This window comes from Oncorhynchus nerka, linkage group LG8 (assembly GCF_034236695.1).
Source record: "Oncorhynchus nerka isolate Pitt River linkage group LG8, Oner_Uvic_2.0, whole genome shotgun sequence".
Taxonomy (NCBI): Eukaryota; Metazoa; Chordata; class Actinopteri; order Salmoniformes; family Salmonidae; genus Oncorhynchus; species Oncorhynchus nerka.
In genome coordinates this window covers 36,643,993-36,657,491 of record NC_088403.1, presented here as the reverse complement: position 1 = coordinate 36,657,491, position 13,499 = coordinate 36,643,993, and the positions used below count along the sequence as shown (strand labels likewise).

At 42.7% G+C, this 13,499-nt stretch overlaps 1 protein-coding gene across 2 annotated transcripts in view; it reads right to left on the bottom strand.

The window, feature by feature from the left end:
- The window catches only part of LOC115133243 (copine-8-like), a 120,277-nt gene that overhangs the window by 16,718 nt on the left and 90,060 nt on the right, over nucleotides 1-13,499 (bottom strand). For both annotated transcript variants that reach the window (XM_029666279.2, XM_065021759.1), the window contains 2 exons: nucleotides 9,427-9,480; nucleotides 9,236-9,297 (listed from right to left, as the gene is read on the bottom strand). In XM_029666279.2, the coding sequence (XP_029522139.1) occupies nucleotides 9,236-9,297; nucleotides 9,427-9,480 (116 nt within the window). The remainder of the gene's footprint in view (nucleotides 1-9,235; nucleotides 9,298-9,426; nucleotides 9,481-13,499) is intronic.

Sequence of the window (13,499 nt, the reverse complement as noted above, 5' to 3'; positions counted from 1 at the left end):
AGAAGAAAATAAAAAGGGATTATATACTGAAAAAACATATAAATGCTACAATTTCAAAGATTTTACTTAGTTACAGGTCATATAAGGAAATCAGTCAATTGAAATAAATTTATTAACAGCCTAATCTATAGATTTCACATGACTAGGAATCCAGATATGCATCTGTTGGTGGCAAATGCCTTAAAAAAAAGGTGAGGGCATCGGTCAGAAAACCAGTCAGTATCTGGTGTGACCACTATTTGCCTAAAGCAGCACGACACATCTCCTTTGCATAGAGTTGAATGTTGTCCCACGCCTCTTCAATGGCTGTGCAAAGTTGCTGGATATTGGCGGGAACTGGAACACGCTGTCATTCACGGCGATCCAGAGCATCCCACACATGCTCAATGGGTGACATATCTGGTGAGTATTCAGGCCATGGAAGAACTGGGACATTTTCAGCTTCCAGAAATTTGAATTTTACCCCCTTTTTTCAATCTTGTCTCATCACTGCAACTAACTAACAGGCTCGGGAGAGGCGAAGGTGGAATCAAACGTTCTCTGAAACATGACCCACCTCACCGCACTCCTTAACAACTGCCAGCTTAACCCGGAACCCAGCCGCACCAATGTATCGGAGGAAACACCGTTCAACTGGTGACCGGAGTCAGCCCGCAGACACCCAGATCGCCACAAGGAGTCACTAGAGCGATTATGTTCATTTTCCCGTAGCTTATGCCTGCCCATACCATAACCCCCCCCCACCACCATGGGGCACTCTGTTCACAATGTTGACATCAGCAAACGATGAGTATCTTGGCAAAGGAGAAATGCTCACTAACAGGGATTTGGAACATTTCTGGGATCTTTATTTCAGCTCATGAAACATGGGACCAACACTTTACATGTTGCATTTATATTTTTGTTCAGTGTAGATTATACCTATTAAAGTAACATGCTATTTCTTATCAAACAAGCCACACAGATGAAGAGACACAAGGGGTATGAGAAGGCTGTGTGAGAAGAGCTCAGCATGAAGCAGTTATTATGAAACATGAGCACTATAGTCCATTATCATCCATTTAGGCTTCAAACAGCAAAAACATCGCTTTCCACTTCATTTAGTCACACAAATGTCAGGGTACACCACTTACCCTCCTTGGCCCACTCTGTCAAAAACACATACAATGTTGGGAGTTAGGAAAGTGCTTTTTATTCTACAACATTCAGAAGGACCTAGTTTTGTGTATGCATTTTACATAAGCTGAGTAAAAGAGTAAACTGCTGTCCTGTCTCCTACACACTTGTCTCCAGTTACACTGTTAACCTCCATCACACTCATACACATTAAACCACATCAATATACACAGAGTGTACAAACATGAACAACACCTTCTTAATATTGAGTTGCCCCCCTCCCCCATAGACTACAAGATGTCGGAAGCGTTCCACAGGAACTTCCCACAGTTGTGTCAAGATGGCTGGATGTCCTTTGGGAGGTGGACCATTCTTGGTACACACGGTAAACCGTTGAGTGTGAAAACCCCAGCAGCGTTGCAGTTCTTGAAACAAACCAGTGCGCCTGGCACCTACTACCATACTCAGTTGAAAGTCACTTCAATATTTTGTCTTGCCCATTCACCCTCTGAATGCCACACATACATAATCCATGTTTTAATTGTCTCAAGGTTTAATCATCCTTCTTTAACCTATTTCCTCCCCTTCATCTACAGTACACTGACTGAAGTGGATATAACAAGTGACATCAATAGGGGATCACACCTGGATTCACCTGGTCAGTCTACATCCTGGAAAGAGCAGGTGTTCTTAACGTTTTGTACACTCAGTGTACAGCACATATTACATGCATCCACAGGATCAATTCAGAGATGGTCACACCTCCATATCACTGTGGACAATGGCCATTGTGTTACATACAAATCAGGTGCATAATTACTGGCACCCTTGATAAAGATGAGCAAAAAATACTGTATAAAATCAATTCTATGCAAAAAAAAATATAGGGTTATTATTTTATAGTAATACAATTTCTCGGAGAAATAGATTTCGTGATAGCACCAATGCCGTTTATCAAACTCCAGGAGGTGCTTTGCAGTGGCGTGTCCAGAACATATATTAGCATACAGCAGTAAATTCACTTGAAAGTGCCCTACAGAGTGCGAATTATACTGTAACATTCAAGGAGTCACTTTTTTTTATTATGGGACCTCCTGTGTGTTTTTGTAATGGGTTTTATAGTAAAGACACGTACAGTTGAAGTCTGAAGTTTACATACACCTTAGCCAAATACAATTAAACTCAGTTTTTCACAATTCCTGACATTTAATCCATGTAAAAATACCCTATTTTAGGTCAGTTAGGATCACCATTTATTTTAACCTTTTATAACTAGGGGGCGCTATTTTAATTTTTGGATGAAAAACGTTCTCGTTTTAAACAAGATATTTTGTCACGAAAAGATGCTCGACTATGCATATAATTGACAGCTTTGGAAAGAAGACACTCTGACGTTTCCAAAACTGCAAAGATATTGTCTGTGAGTGCCACAGAACTGATGTTACAGAAAAAACCCAGATAAAAATCCAATCAGGAAGTGCCGCATTTTTTAAAACCGCCTCATGGCAATGACTCCTTATATGGCTGTGGAGGAGCTAGGAGTCAGCTTACGTTTTCCACGTTTTCCCCAAGGTGTTTGCAGCATTGTGACGTATTTGTAGGCATATCATTGGAAGATTTAACATTTAACATAACATTTAAGTCATTTAGCAGACGCTCTTATCCAGAGCGACTTACAAATTGGTGCGTTCACCTTATGACATCCAGTGGAACAGCCACTTTACAATAGTGCATCTAAATCTTTTAAGGGGGGTGAGAGGGATTACTTTATCCTATCCTAGGTATTCCTTAAAGAGGTGGGGTTTCAGGTGTCTCCGGAAGGTGGTGATTGACTCCGCTGTCCTGGCGTCGTGAGGGAGTTTGTTCCACCATTGGGGGGCCAGAGCAGCGAACAGTTTTGACTGGGCTGCGCGGGAACTGTACTTCCTCAGTGGTAGGGAGGCGAGCAGGCCAGAGGTGGATGAACGCAGTGCCCTTGTTTGGGTGTAGGGCCTGATCAGAGCCTGGAGGTACTGAGGTGCCGTTCCCCTCACAGCTCCGTAGGCAAGCACCATGGTCTTGTAGCGGATGCGAGCTTCAACTGGAAGCCAGTGGAGAGAGCGGAGGAGCGGGGTGACGTGAGAGAACTTGGGAAGGTTGAACACCAGACGGGCTGCGTTTTGAAAAAGAAGAAGCTGCAAACGGTGTGTAGCTTTTTGGGCGACCAGACCAGATTCACATAGAAATGGGCGTTATAGATCTGTCATTCTCAGTGAAAGCAAGTCTAAGAAGAGGTAGATATGATCTATGTCGCTATTTCTATACTTCCTGTTAAGTTTTTTTGTGCACCAGCTTCAAATAACTGAAAAGACAATATTTTATGATTGAAAAGACATTTAACAGCAGTTTTAGACGGAACAATGATTCTCTACACAATGACTGATTATTTTATCACATAAAACCAAAGTTAACCAAAATATTTGAATTTTAGCAACCGGGAAATGGCCAGGAGAAATCAACAGGCGAAAATCAGCCAATCCACAACGCCGCCGGGTTAAGCAACATTATGAAACTATCATTCCACTATTACTACAGATATATTACCACAGATATATTACGTACATCTTCCTGACATTCCAATGCAGAGGAAGCACCTTTAACTGAAGGAGACGGGAAGGTCAGTAAAAAGATTGACCATAAGAGACTATATCTACCAGGTGGTCGCTTGGTGTCCTCCGTCGCAATTATTGCGTAATCTCCAGCTGCAGTATTTTTCCGTTTGCCTCTGATGAGAAACCGACTGCCAGGAATGATTTTTCATCGAATAGAATTGTGAAAAACACCTTGAGGATTGATTCTAAACAACATTTGCCATGTTTCTGTCGATATTATGGAGCTAATTTGGAAAAAAGTTTGTCGTTGTAAGTGACTGCATTTTCGTTTTTTTTTCTTAGCCAAACGTGATGAACAAAACAGAGCTATTTCTCTTACACAAATAATCTTTTTGGAAAAAATGAACATTTGCTATCTAACTGAGAGTCTCGTCATTGAAAACATCCGAAGTTCTTCAAAGGTAAATTATTTTATTTGAATGCTTTTCTTGTTTTTGTGAAAATGTTGCCTGCTGAATGCTAGGCTTAATGCTATGCTAGGCTATCAATACTCTTACACAAATGCTTGTGTAGCTTTGGTTGAAAAGCATATTTTGAAAATCTGAGATGACAGTGTTGTTAACAAAAGGCTAAGCTTGTGTTTCAATATATTTATTTAATTTAATTTGCGATTTTCATGAATAGGAAACGTTGCGTTATGGTAATGAGCTTGAGGCTATGATTACGCTCCCGGATACGGGTTTGGAGTCGCAAGAAGTTAAGAATGTGAAATGTCAGAATAATAGTAGAGAGAATGATTTATTTCAGCTTTTATTTCTTTCATCACATTCCCAGTGGGTCAGAAGTTTACATACACTCAATTAGTATTTGGTAGCATTGCCTTTAAATTGTTGAACAAGGGTGAAACGCTTTCGGTGGCCTTCCACAATAAGTTGGGTGAATCTTGGCCCATAGTCCTTCTTGCTCGCACATGCTTTTTCAGTTCTGCCCACAAATGTTTTTTTTCAGTTCTGCCCACACCAATACCTTGACTTTGTTGTCCTTAAGCCATTTTGCCACAACTTTGGAAGTATGCTTGGGGTCATTGTCCATTTGGAAGACACATTTGCGACCAAGCTTCAACTTCCTGACTGATGTTTTGAGATGTTGCTTCAATATATCCCACACAATGTTCCATCCTCATGATGCTATCCATTTTGTGAAGTGCACCATTCCCTCCCGCAGCAAAGCACCCCCACAACATGATGCTGCCACCCCCGTGCTTCATGGTTGGGATGGTGTTCTTCGGCTTGCAAGCCTTCCCCTTTTTCCTCCAAACATAACGATGGTCATTATGGCCAAACAGTTCTATAATTCGTTTCATCAGACCAGAGGACATTTCTCCAAAAAGTACGATCTTTGTTGCCATGCACAGTTACAAACCGTAGTCTGGCTTTTTTATGGCGGTTTTGGAGAAGTGGCTTCTTCCTTGCTGAGTGGCCCTTCAGGTTACGTCGATATAGGACTCGTTTTACTGTGGATATAGATACTTTTGTACCCGTTTCCTCCAGCATCTTCACAAGGTCCTTTGCTGTTGTTCTGGGATTGAGTTGCACTTTTCCCACCAAAGTACGTTCATCTCTAGGAGACAGAACGCGCCTCCTTCCTGAGCGGTATGACGGCTGCATGGTCCCATGGTGTTTCTACTTGCATAATATTGTTTGTACAGATGAACATGGTACCTTCATTCTTTGGAAATTGCTCCCAAGGATGAACCAGACTTGTGGAGGTCTACCCTTTTTCCCCCTGATTTTCCAATGATGTCAAGCAAAGAGGCACTGAGTTTGAAGGTAGGCCTTGAAATACATCCACAGGTACACCTCCAATTGACTCAAGTGATGTCAATTAGCCTACCGGAAGCTTCTAAAACCATGACATAATTTTCTGGAATTTTCCAAGCTGTTTAAAGGCACAGTCAACTTAGTGTATGTAAACTTCTGAACCACTGGAATTGTGATACAGTGAATTATAAGTGAAATAATCTGTCTGTAAACAATTGTTGGATGTCCTAACCAACATGCAAAAAGTACAGTTGGTTAAAGAAGAAATTTGTGGAGTGGTTGAAAAAAACAAGTTAATGACTCCAACCTAAGTGTATGTAAACTTCTGACTTCAACTGTATTTTGTGTGGTAAGCTGTTAGTAGCCCATGTGCCTCATCCAAATAATTTGGTCTATTTTCACCTCTTAATTTCGCCTACGTTACTGTTCTGACATGGTGGTGCATGTGTAGCCTATAACCTGTTTTTGAGAAACATCATATAATATTGTAAGATGTTTCATTGTCTGCTTATATTCCCCTTTTATTTATCCTACGGTTATGACTTGGTGTACATGGAAAATACTGTAAGAGCAGCCCATGTTCTGCATTCTGTCGCTGTACATTTCAAAAGTGCTGAACACAGTAATATTGACTATGTCCGCCTTAGCTCACTCATTAATATCGAAATTACAGAATGGCTCTTATCCGCACATCATTCCCTTATGCCATAGTGTCTACATCTCAATTGACAGTAGAAACCACATTTGTTTAAGCGAGTCAGCCAAATCAGCTATGTTTTTAAAAAGGCAGTAAACAAGGCTGATAGAACTGCCAGACAAGGCTCCGCTGATAGCCAGGTGTAGCGGTGGTAAGGATTCACCCCATTGTGCTGAAAAGAAAGCTCTGCTGTTGGGACAGCTTTATGTAGGCCCTAACAGCTTGTGGGCACCGCGTGTCGTCATTATAGTGCAAGTAATGTATTGTTTAGTGTTGTGTAGTGGCTTTGCTGGCATGCATCTAAAAAAAATTGGGGAGTTTGCCCCACTAAGATTTACATGCTAAAATCGCCACTGAACCTGACAGCGCTTGAGAGGATCTGCAAAGAGAATGGGCGAAACTCCCCAAATACAGGTGTGCCAAGCTTGTAGCAACATACCCAGGAAGACTCAAGGCTGTAATCGCTGCCAAAGGTGCTTCAACAAAGTACTGAGTAAAGGGTCTGAATACTTATGTAAATGTGATTTTAAAAAATGTTGTAATCATTTGCAAACATTTCTAATTTTTGCTTTGTCATTATGGGGTATTGCGTGTAGATTGATGAAGGAAATAGTTTAAAAAATATATATTTTAGAATAAGGCTGTAAGTAAAGTAACAACATGTGGAAAAGGTCAAGGGGTCTGAATACTTTCCAAATGCATTGTAGATGTACCGTTTACACCTTCTGTATCATGTGCATGTGACAAACTTGTATTTTATATAGTGTGTGTTTACCACAGATGGTAATGTGACGAACAACACGACCTGTACCAAAGTCAGATTAGGATAAAGGTCAAGGACTAGATAAAGTGTATTTTTACCTGGAATTTTTCCTTATTGCAGGCTACTACTTTCACCACTTTGGTTGTTTACTACACTAACTTACCATCTCCGTTTAGCACATGGTCTCACATGTGAATCCTTAAAGAGATGGGTGGGGCTAAGGCTTAAGAAGATGTGAATTATGCTAAATGGGTGTAGACAATGAAAAGGGACATTTCCTCAAAATTGGCGTTTATCAACTTTCAAATTAGAAGTGGGGTTTATCAACTTTCAAATCACTCCATTGTAGTGCATGGTATATCATTTTCTAGCTCTGAGTCTCTACTTTTATTGAATGTAAAAAACACCATTTCAAATTTTGCTACATAAGACCAAATCAGTCACTTACACTGAACAAAAATATAAATACAACATGTAAAGTGCTCAAAATCTGAAGCTGAAATCTCTACCATAAGCCACCTCCAACGTTGTTTTAGAGAATTTGGCAGTACGTCCAACTGGCTTCACATCCCAGTGTGTGTGTGTGTGTGTGTGTGTGTGTGTGTGTGTGGGCCTGGCTGTCAAGTGGGTGGATCTATACCCTCCCAGGCCCAGTCATGTGAAATCCATAGATTAGGGCTTAATGAATTTACTTCAATTGGTTGGTTTCCTTATATGAACTGTAACTCAGAAAAATCTTTGAAATTGTTTCATGTTGCATTTATATTTTTGTTCAGTATATCCATCTATTATCCACATATTCTTTGGTATTCTGCCGATACCTTATTGATTGGTAGAGGAAGTAAATGTAGATCTCACATGGAACGGTCAGTGACCTCAGCCTCTGGCTTGTCCTGTATTACCCATATATGATGGGAGGAGAGACATCCACCTCTATAAACATGTAGATACATCAGCTGTCTCATTGACTGGGGCTGTGAAGACGTTCACTGTTATTTATAGGCCCGGGACAATTTACCAGTATTGCAATACTTTTTCCATGACAACATTTTTTACACGAAGCAGACCAAACTCTTTGGTCCTTTAAAAACCTCATGTGTGCCAAATATTGTGTGCTAAAGGTTGGAAAATAAATAAATGTGACTCGGGATGACAACATAATGATGTTTGTTTCCAACATTAGGTCCGTTTTTCCTAAAGAAGTCAAATTTCCTTCATATTTTGCTTCCTTGCCACCACACTAACAAGTATCGCGACACTGGTATTGTCCCGGCCCTAGTTATTTATATATTCATTAACATGTATTTTAAAATTGATGTTGACTGAGAACACATTCACAACAGTAACCTGAGGGTAGATTCACATACAGCACATGACTACACTTCCTGAACTACACAGGAGGGTCAGTGTCAGTGATGATTACCCCTCAGCTCACCCTCAGGCGACAGCTCAAAACAGGACCAACTTCCTACATGTCAGACTGTATAGGACTGACTACATGCCGAGAGGAAAAAGCTCCATATCAATGAGATGTTGTGCTTGATTGAAAAAAGCTCCCCGCTCCTCCTCTGACTGCCATTGACAATGTAAATGCTCATCGAAATACTGAGAGAGCTCTGACAGTGTAAGGGTCAATGCACCACATGTTAGTCTGCTACCCTACATATCCTTGTTGTACAATTCTACACATGATCCATGACCTTTAGATGAGAAGTGTTGTCAAGAACAGGCCATAAGAGGACTGGAGTGCTGCTTTCAAAATGGCCATTCTGTGTCTGTGTCATTTCGCCACAGACCTCTCTCACGTTCTCTCCCTCTCTTTCTGTCTCTCTGATTTTCTGACTCTCTCCATCTCGGTCTCTCTAAACCTTTCCCTCTCTTCCTTGTTTAACCGTTCGACCCATGCTCTGGAGTGCAAGCCTGACTAGCCTTCCCTGCGAGTCTTATGAAAGTCAGAAAGTGTGTGTGGGCGAGCGTTCTGCTACGCACCACTGCACACACTCAGCCACCATCACCCATTCAGCCATGGACTAGAGGGCCGGAATGAACACACAATACAGTTCACTCTCCTCACGTCCCCCTCCACCGGACTTCACATCTGCATACCTGTCAATCTCTCCCTTTTCTCTCGACTTCTCTGTCTTTCTTTTTCTTTTCTATATGAATAAACGAGGGAATGCAGGAGTGAGAGGTTCTTTCACTCCGTCTCTGCATTCACACTGTAGAGAGAGAATGCAGTGTCACTCACCCTCCTTTGATGTAGTCGAGGAAGGTGACTTCTATATCCACCAGGAATGAGAGCAGAGTTACCTGGAGACAATATGGATACAAGGATGGCAGGATGGAACAGGCTTTACAATAAAGACAATGACTAAACCAAGCTCAAATCAACATAAACAAGATAAAAAGAACGGATGGACAGTGGCCGTTGTGGCTTACCGTTCCAGAGTTTAGGTATTTTTTCTTTTTTCCTTTCTTCTTCGGATTCATAACCTGTGGAGAGAACAGCAGCCTCATTCAAACATGGAGTCTGATTCTCTCTCACACACACACCTATGTTGCAGCCAGCAGAGCAGAGAGGAGATGACCTAGAGGGAGCAGTGGTTGGAGGGAAAGCTCCCTATTGCCCCCCTGACCTCTCTGTACAGGGGTCTCTCTCTCTCTCTCTCTCTCTCTCTCTCTCTCTCTCTCTCTCTCTCTCTCTCTCTCTCTCTCTCTCTCTCTCTCTCTCTCTCTCTCTCTCTCTCTCTCTCTCTCTCTCTCTCTCTCTCTCTCTCTCTCTCTCTCTCTCTCTCTCTCTCTCTCTCTCTCTCTCTCTCTCTCTCTCTCTCTCTCTCTCTCTCTCTCTCTCTCTCTCTCTCTCTCTCTCTCTCTCTCTCTCTCTCTCTCTCTCTCTCTCTCTCTCTCTCTCTCTCTCTCTCTCTCTCTCTCTCTCTCTCTCTCTCAATCTGAGCTTTAAGGTGTTAAATTAAACCGTGGCCTTAGTAGCGCACTACTTTTGACCTGGGCCCATAGTGTGCACTATAAGGGAAGAGGGTGTTATTTGGGAAGCAGCCCAATTTACACTGGATTTCTAACCCTCTGCATCCTTGGTGGAGATTGGAGGGAATAAGTAAGGGAATAAAGTAATATATATACATACATTTCTTTTTAAATAAAAAATACATGCACACACTAGCACGCACGCACACATAACACAGACACAGTAGCAGTTGGTTTCCCTTGTGTTGTGTTCAGTAACTGCTCTGGCAAGAATAGATGTCACATCAAGTCAACAGATAGACAGAGAAGACCAGGGAGACGGGAGCTGCTCACAAGCGGCGTATTTCACAAGTAAAAGAGAAGATGGTGATCATCGGGCACGGTGGACAACCATAAGCAGTGTTTGTGTTTGTTTGTGTGAAGGGGTAATGTGTACAACAGAGATCGGACCCCATGCAAGGGTAGCATTCCAGAGAGACATCAGAGACTGTAACGTTCTTTGTTTCACGGAAACATGGCTCACTCGAGACACGCTATCGGAATCGGTACAGCCACCTGTTTTCTTCACGGATCGCCCAGACAGAAACAAGCATCTCTCTGGCAAGAAAAAAGGCGGGGGTGTATTCCTTGTGATTAACGAGACGTGGTGTGATCATAACAACATACAGGAACTCGAGTCCTTTTGTTCACCTGACTTAGAATATCTCACAATCAAATGCCGACCGCATTATCTACAAAGAGAATTCTCTTCGATCATAATCACAGTCGTTTATATTCGCCCCCAAGCAGACACATCGACGGCCCTGAAAGAACTTCATTTGACTATGTAAACTGGAAACCACATATCCTGAGGCTGCATTTATTGTAGCTGGGGATTTTAAACAGGCTAATCTGAAAACAAGGCACCCCAAATTCTATCAGCATATCGATTGTGCTACTAGGCCTGGCAAAACCCTAGACCATTGTTATTCTAACTTCCTCGACGCATATAAGGCCCCCCCCACTCCCTTTGGAAAAGCTGACCACGACTCCATTTTGTTGCTCCCAACCTATAGACAGAAACTAAAAAAATGAAGCTCCCGCGCTCAGGTCTGTTCAACGCTGGTCCGACCAATCGGATTCCATGCTCCAAGATTGCTTTGATCACGTGGACGGGGATATGTTCCGCATTGCGGCGAACAACAACATTGACGAATACGCTGATTCGGTAAGTGAGTTTATTAGCAAGTGCATCGGTGATGTTGTACACACAGCGTCTATTAAAACATTCCCCAACCAGAAACCGTGGATTGACGGCAGTATTCACACAAAACTGAAAGCGCGAACCACTGCTTTTAATCAAGGCAAGGTGACCGGAAACATGACCGAATACAAACAGTGTAGCTATTCAATCAAACAAGCTAGGCGTCAGTATAGAGACAAAGTGGAGTCGCAATTCAACGGCTCAGACACAAGAGGTATGTGGCAGGGTCTACAGTCAATCACGGACTACAAAAGAAAAACCAGCCCCGTCGCGGACCACGATGTCTTGCTCCCAGACAGACTAAACAACTTTTTTTCTTGCTTTGAGGACAATACAGTGTCACTGACACGGCCCGATACCAAAACCTGCAGGCTCTCCTTCACTGTAGCCAACGTAAGTAAAACATTTAACAGTCTGATGGCCTTGAGATAGAAGCTGTTTTTCAGTCTCTCGGTCCCAGCTTTGATGCACCTGTACTGACCTCGCCTTCTGGATGATAGCGGGGTGAACAGGCAGTGGCGTGGGTGGTTGTTGTCCTTGCTGATCTTTATGGCCTTCCTGTGACATCGGGTGGTGTAGGTGTCCTGGAGGGCAGGTAGTTTGCCCCCGGTGATGCGTTGTGCAGACCTCACTACCCTCTCCAGAGGCCTTACGGTTGTGGGCGGAGCAGTTGCCGTACCAGGCGGTGATACAGCCTGACAGGATGCTCTCGATTGTGCATCTGTAGAAGTTTGTGAGTGCTTTTGGTGACAAGCCGAATTTCTTCAGCCTCCTGAGGTTGAAGAGGCGCTGCTGCGCCTTCTTCACCACGCTGTCTGTGTGGGTGGACCAATTCAGTTTGTCCGTGATGTGTACGCCGAGGAACTTAAAACATACTACCTTCTCCACTACTGTCCCATCGATGTGGATAGGGGGGTGCTCCCTCTGCTGTTTCCTGAAGTCCACAATCATCTCCTTTGTTTTGTTGACGTTGAGTGTGAGGTTATTTTCCTGACACCACACTCCGAGGGCCCTCACCTCCTCCCTGTAGGCCGTCTCTTCGTTGTTGGTAATCAAGCCTACCACTGTAGTCTCGTCCGCAAACTTGATGATTGAGTTGGAGGCGTGCATGAGCAACACGCAGTCGTGGGTTAACAGGGAGTACAGGAGAGGGCTCAGAACGCACCCTTGTGGGGCCCTAGTGTTGAGGATCAGCGGGGTGGAGATGTTGTTACCTACCCTCACCACCTGGGGGCGGCCCATCGGGAAGTCGAGTACCCAGTTGCACAGGGCGGGGACTCAACTCTAGCCACTTTAATAATGGAAAAATTGATGTAATCAATTTATCACTAGCCACTTTATATAATGCTTACATACCCTACATTACTCATCTCATATGTATATACTGTACACTATACCATCTACTGCATCTTGATGTAATTAAATGTATCACTAGCCACTTTTAACAATGCCACTTTATATAATGTTTTCATACCCTACATTACTCATCTCACATCTATATACTGTACTCTATACCGCCAATGCCATTCGGGTATCATTCATTCATATATTTTTATGTACATATTCGTACACTTGTGTATATAAGGTAGTTGTTGTGAAATTGTTCGGTTAGATTACTTGTTAGATATTACTGCATGGTCGGACCTAGAAGCACAAGCATTTCGCTACACTCGCATTAACTGCTAATAATTTGTATGTGACAAATACATTTGATGCTGGGCATTGGGTGCTTACTGTTAACAAATGGACGGATGGTTAAGGGAAGGCACACACACACACACACACACACACACACACACACACACACACACACACACACACACACAGTAGTGATGTAGAACCTCCTCTCCTAAATAGTACAATTTACTGTGGAGGAAAAAAACGAACCAGAGAATATGGGTGGAAGCCAAGAGCTGTGACTTGGGAAATGATGATAGATTGTCATGTCCCAGTGCCAGAATCTTGGATGACAGCACACAATCACGGTGTGGCTGTGTGTCTTCTTTCTCTCACTAGACAAACACCAGCTGCTTAAAATAAGGGTCCCCCTGTGTGCTTCCCACTCAGAATATTGTTTTTAATGAACAACTGTTCAGTTCTATCTTAAGAGACGGAGTGTGGAGGCTGGCCATCCATCAAAACTCCCTCACTTTACGTCAAACTCCGTGAACTAAAATTCAGGAGAAATGCCATGAAGAATCGCTCCAGAGGAGATTTACTAAATGTGCTTCTGTGTGGGTGAGTGACATTAAAAGTATACAGATACATAATATTGCTTCCACCAAGT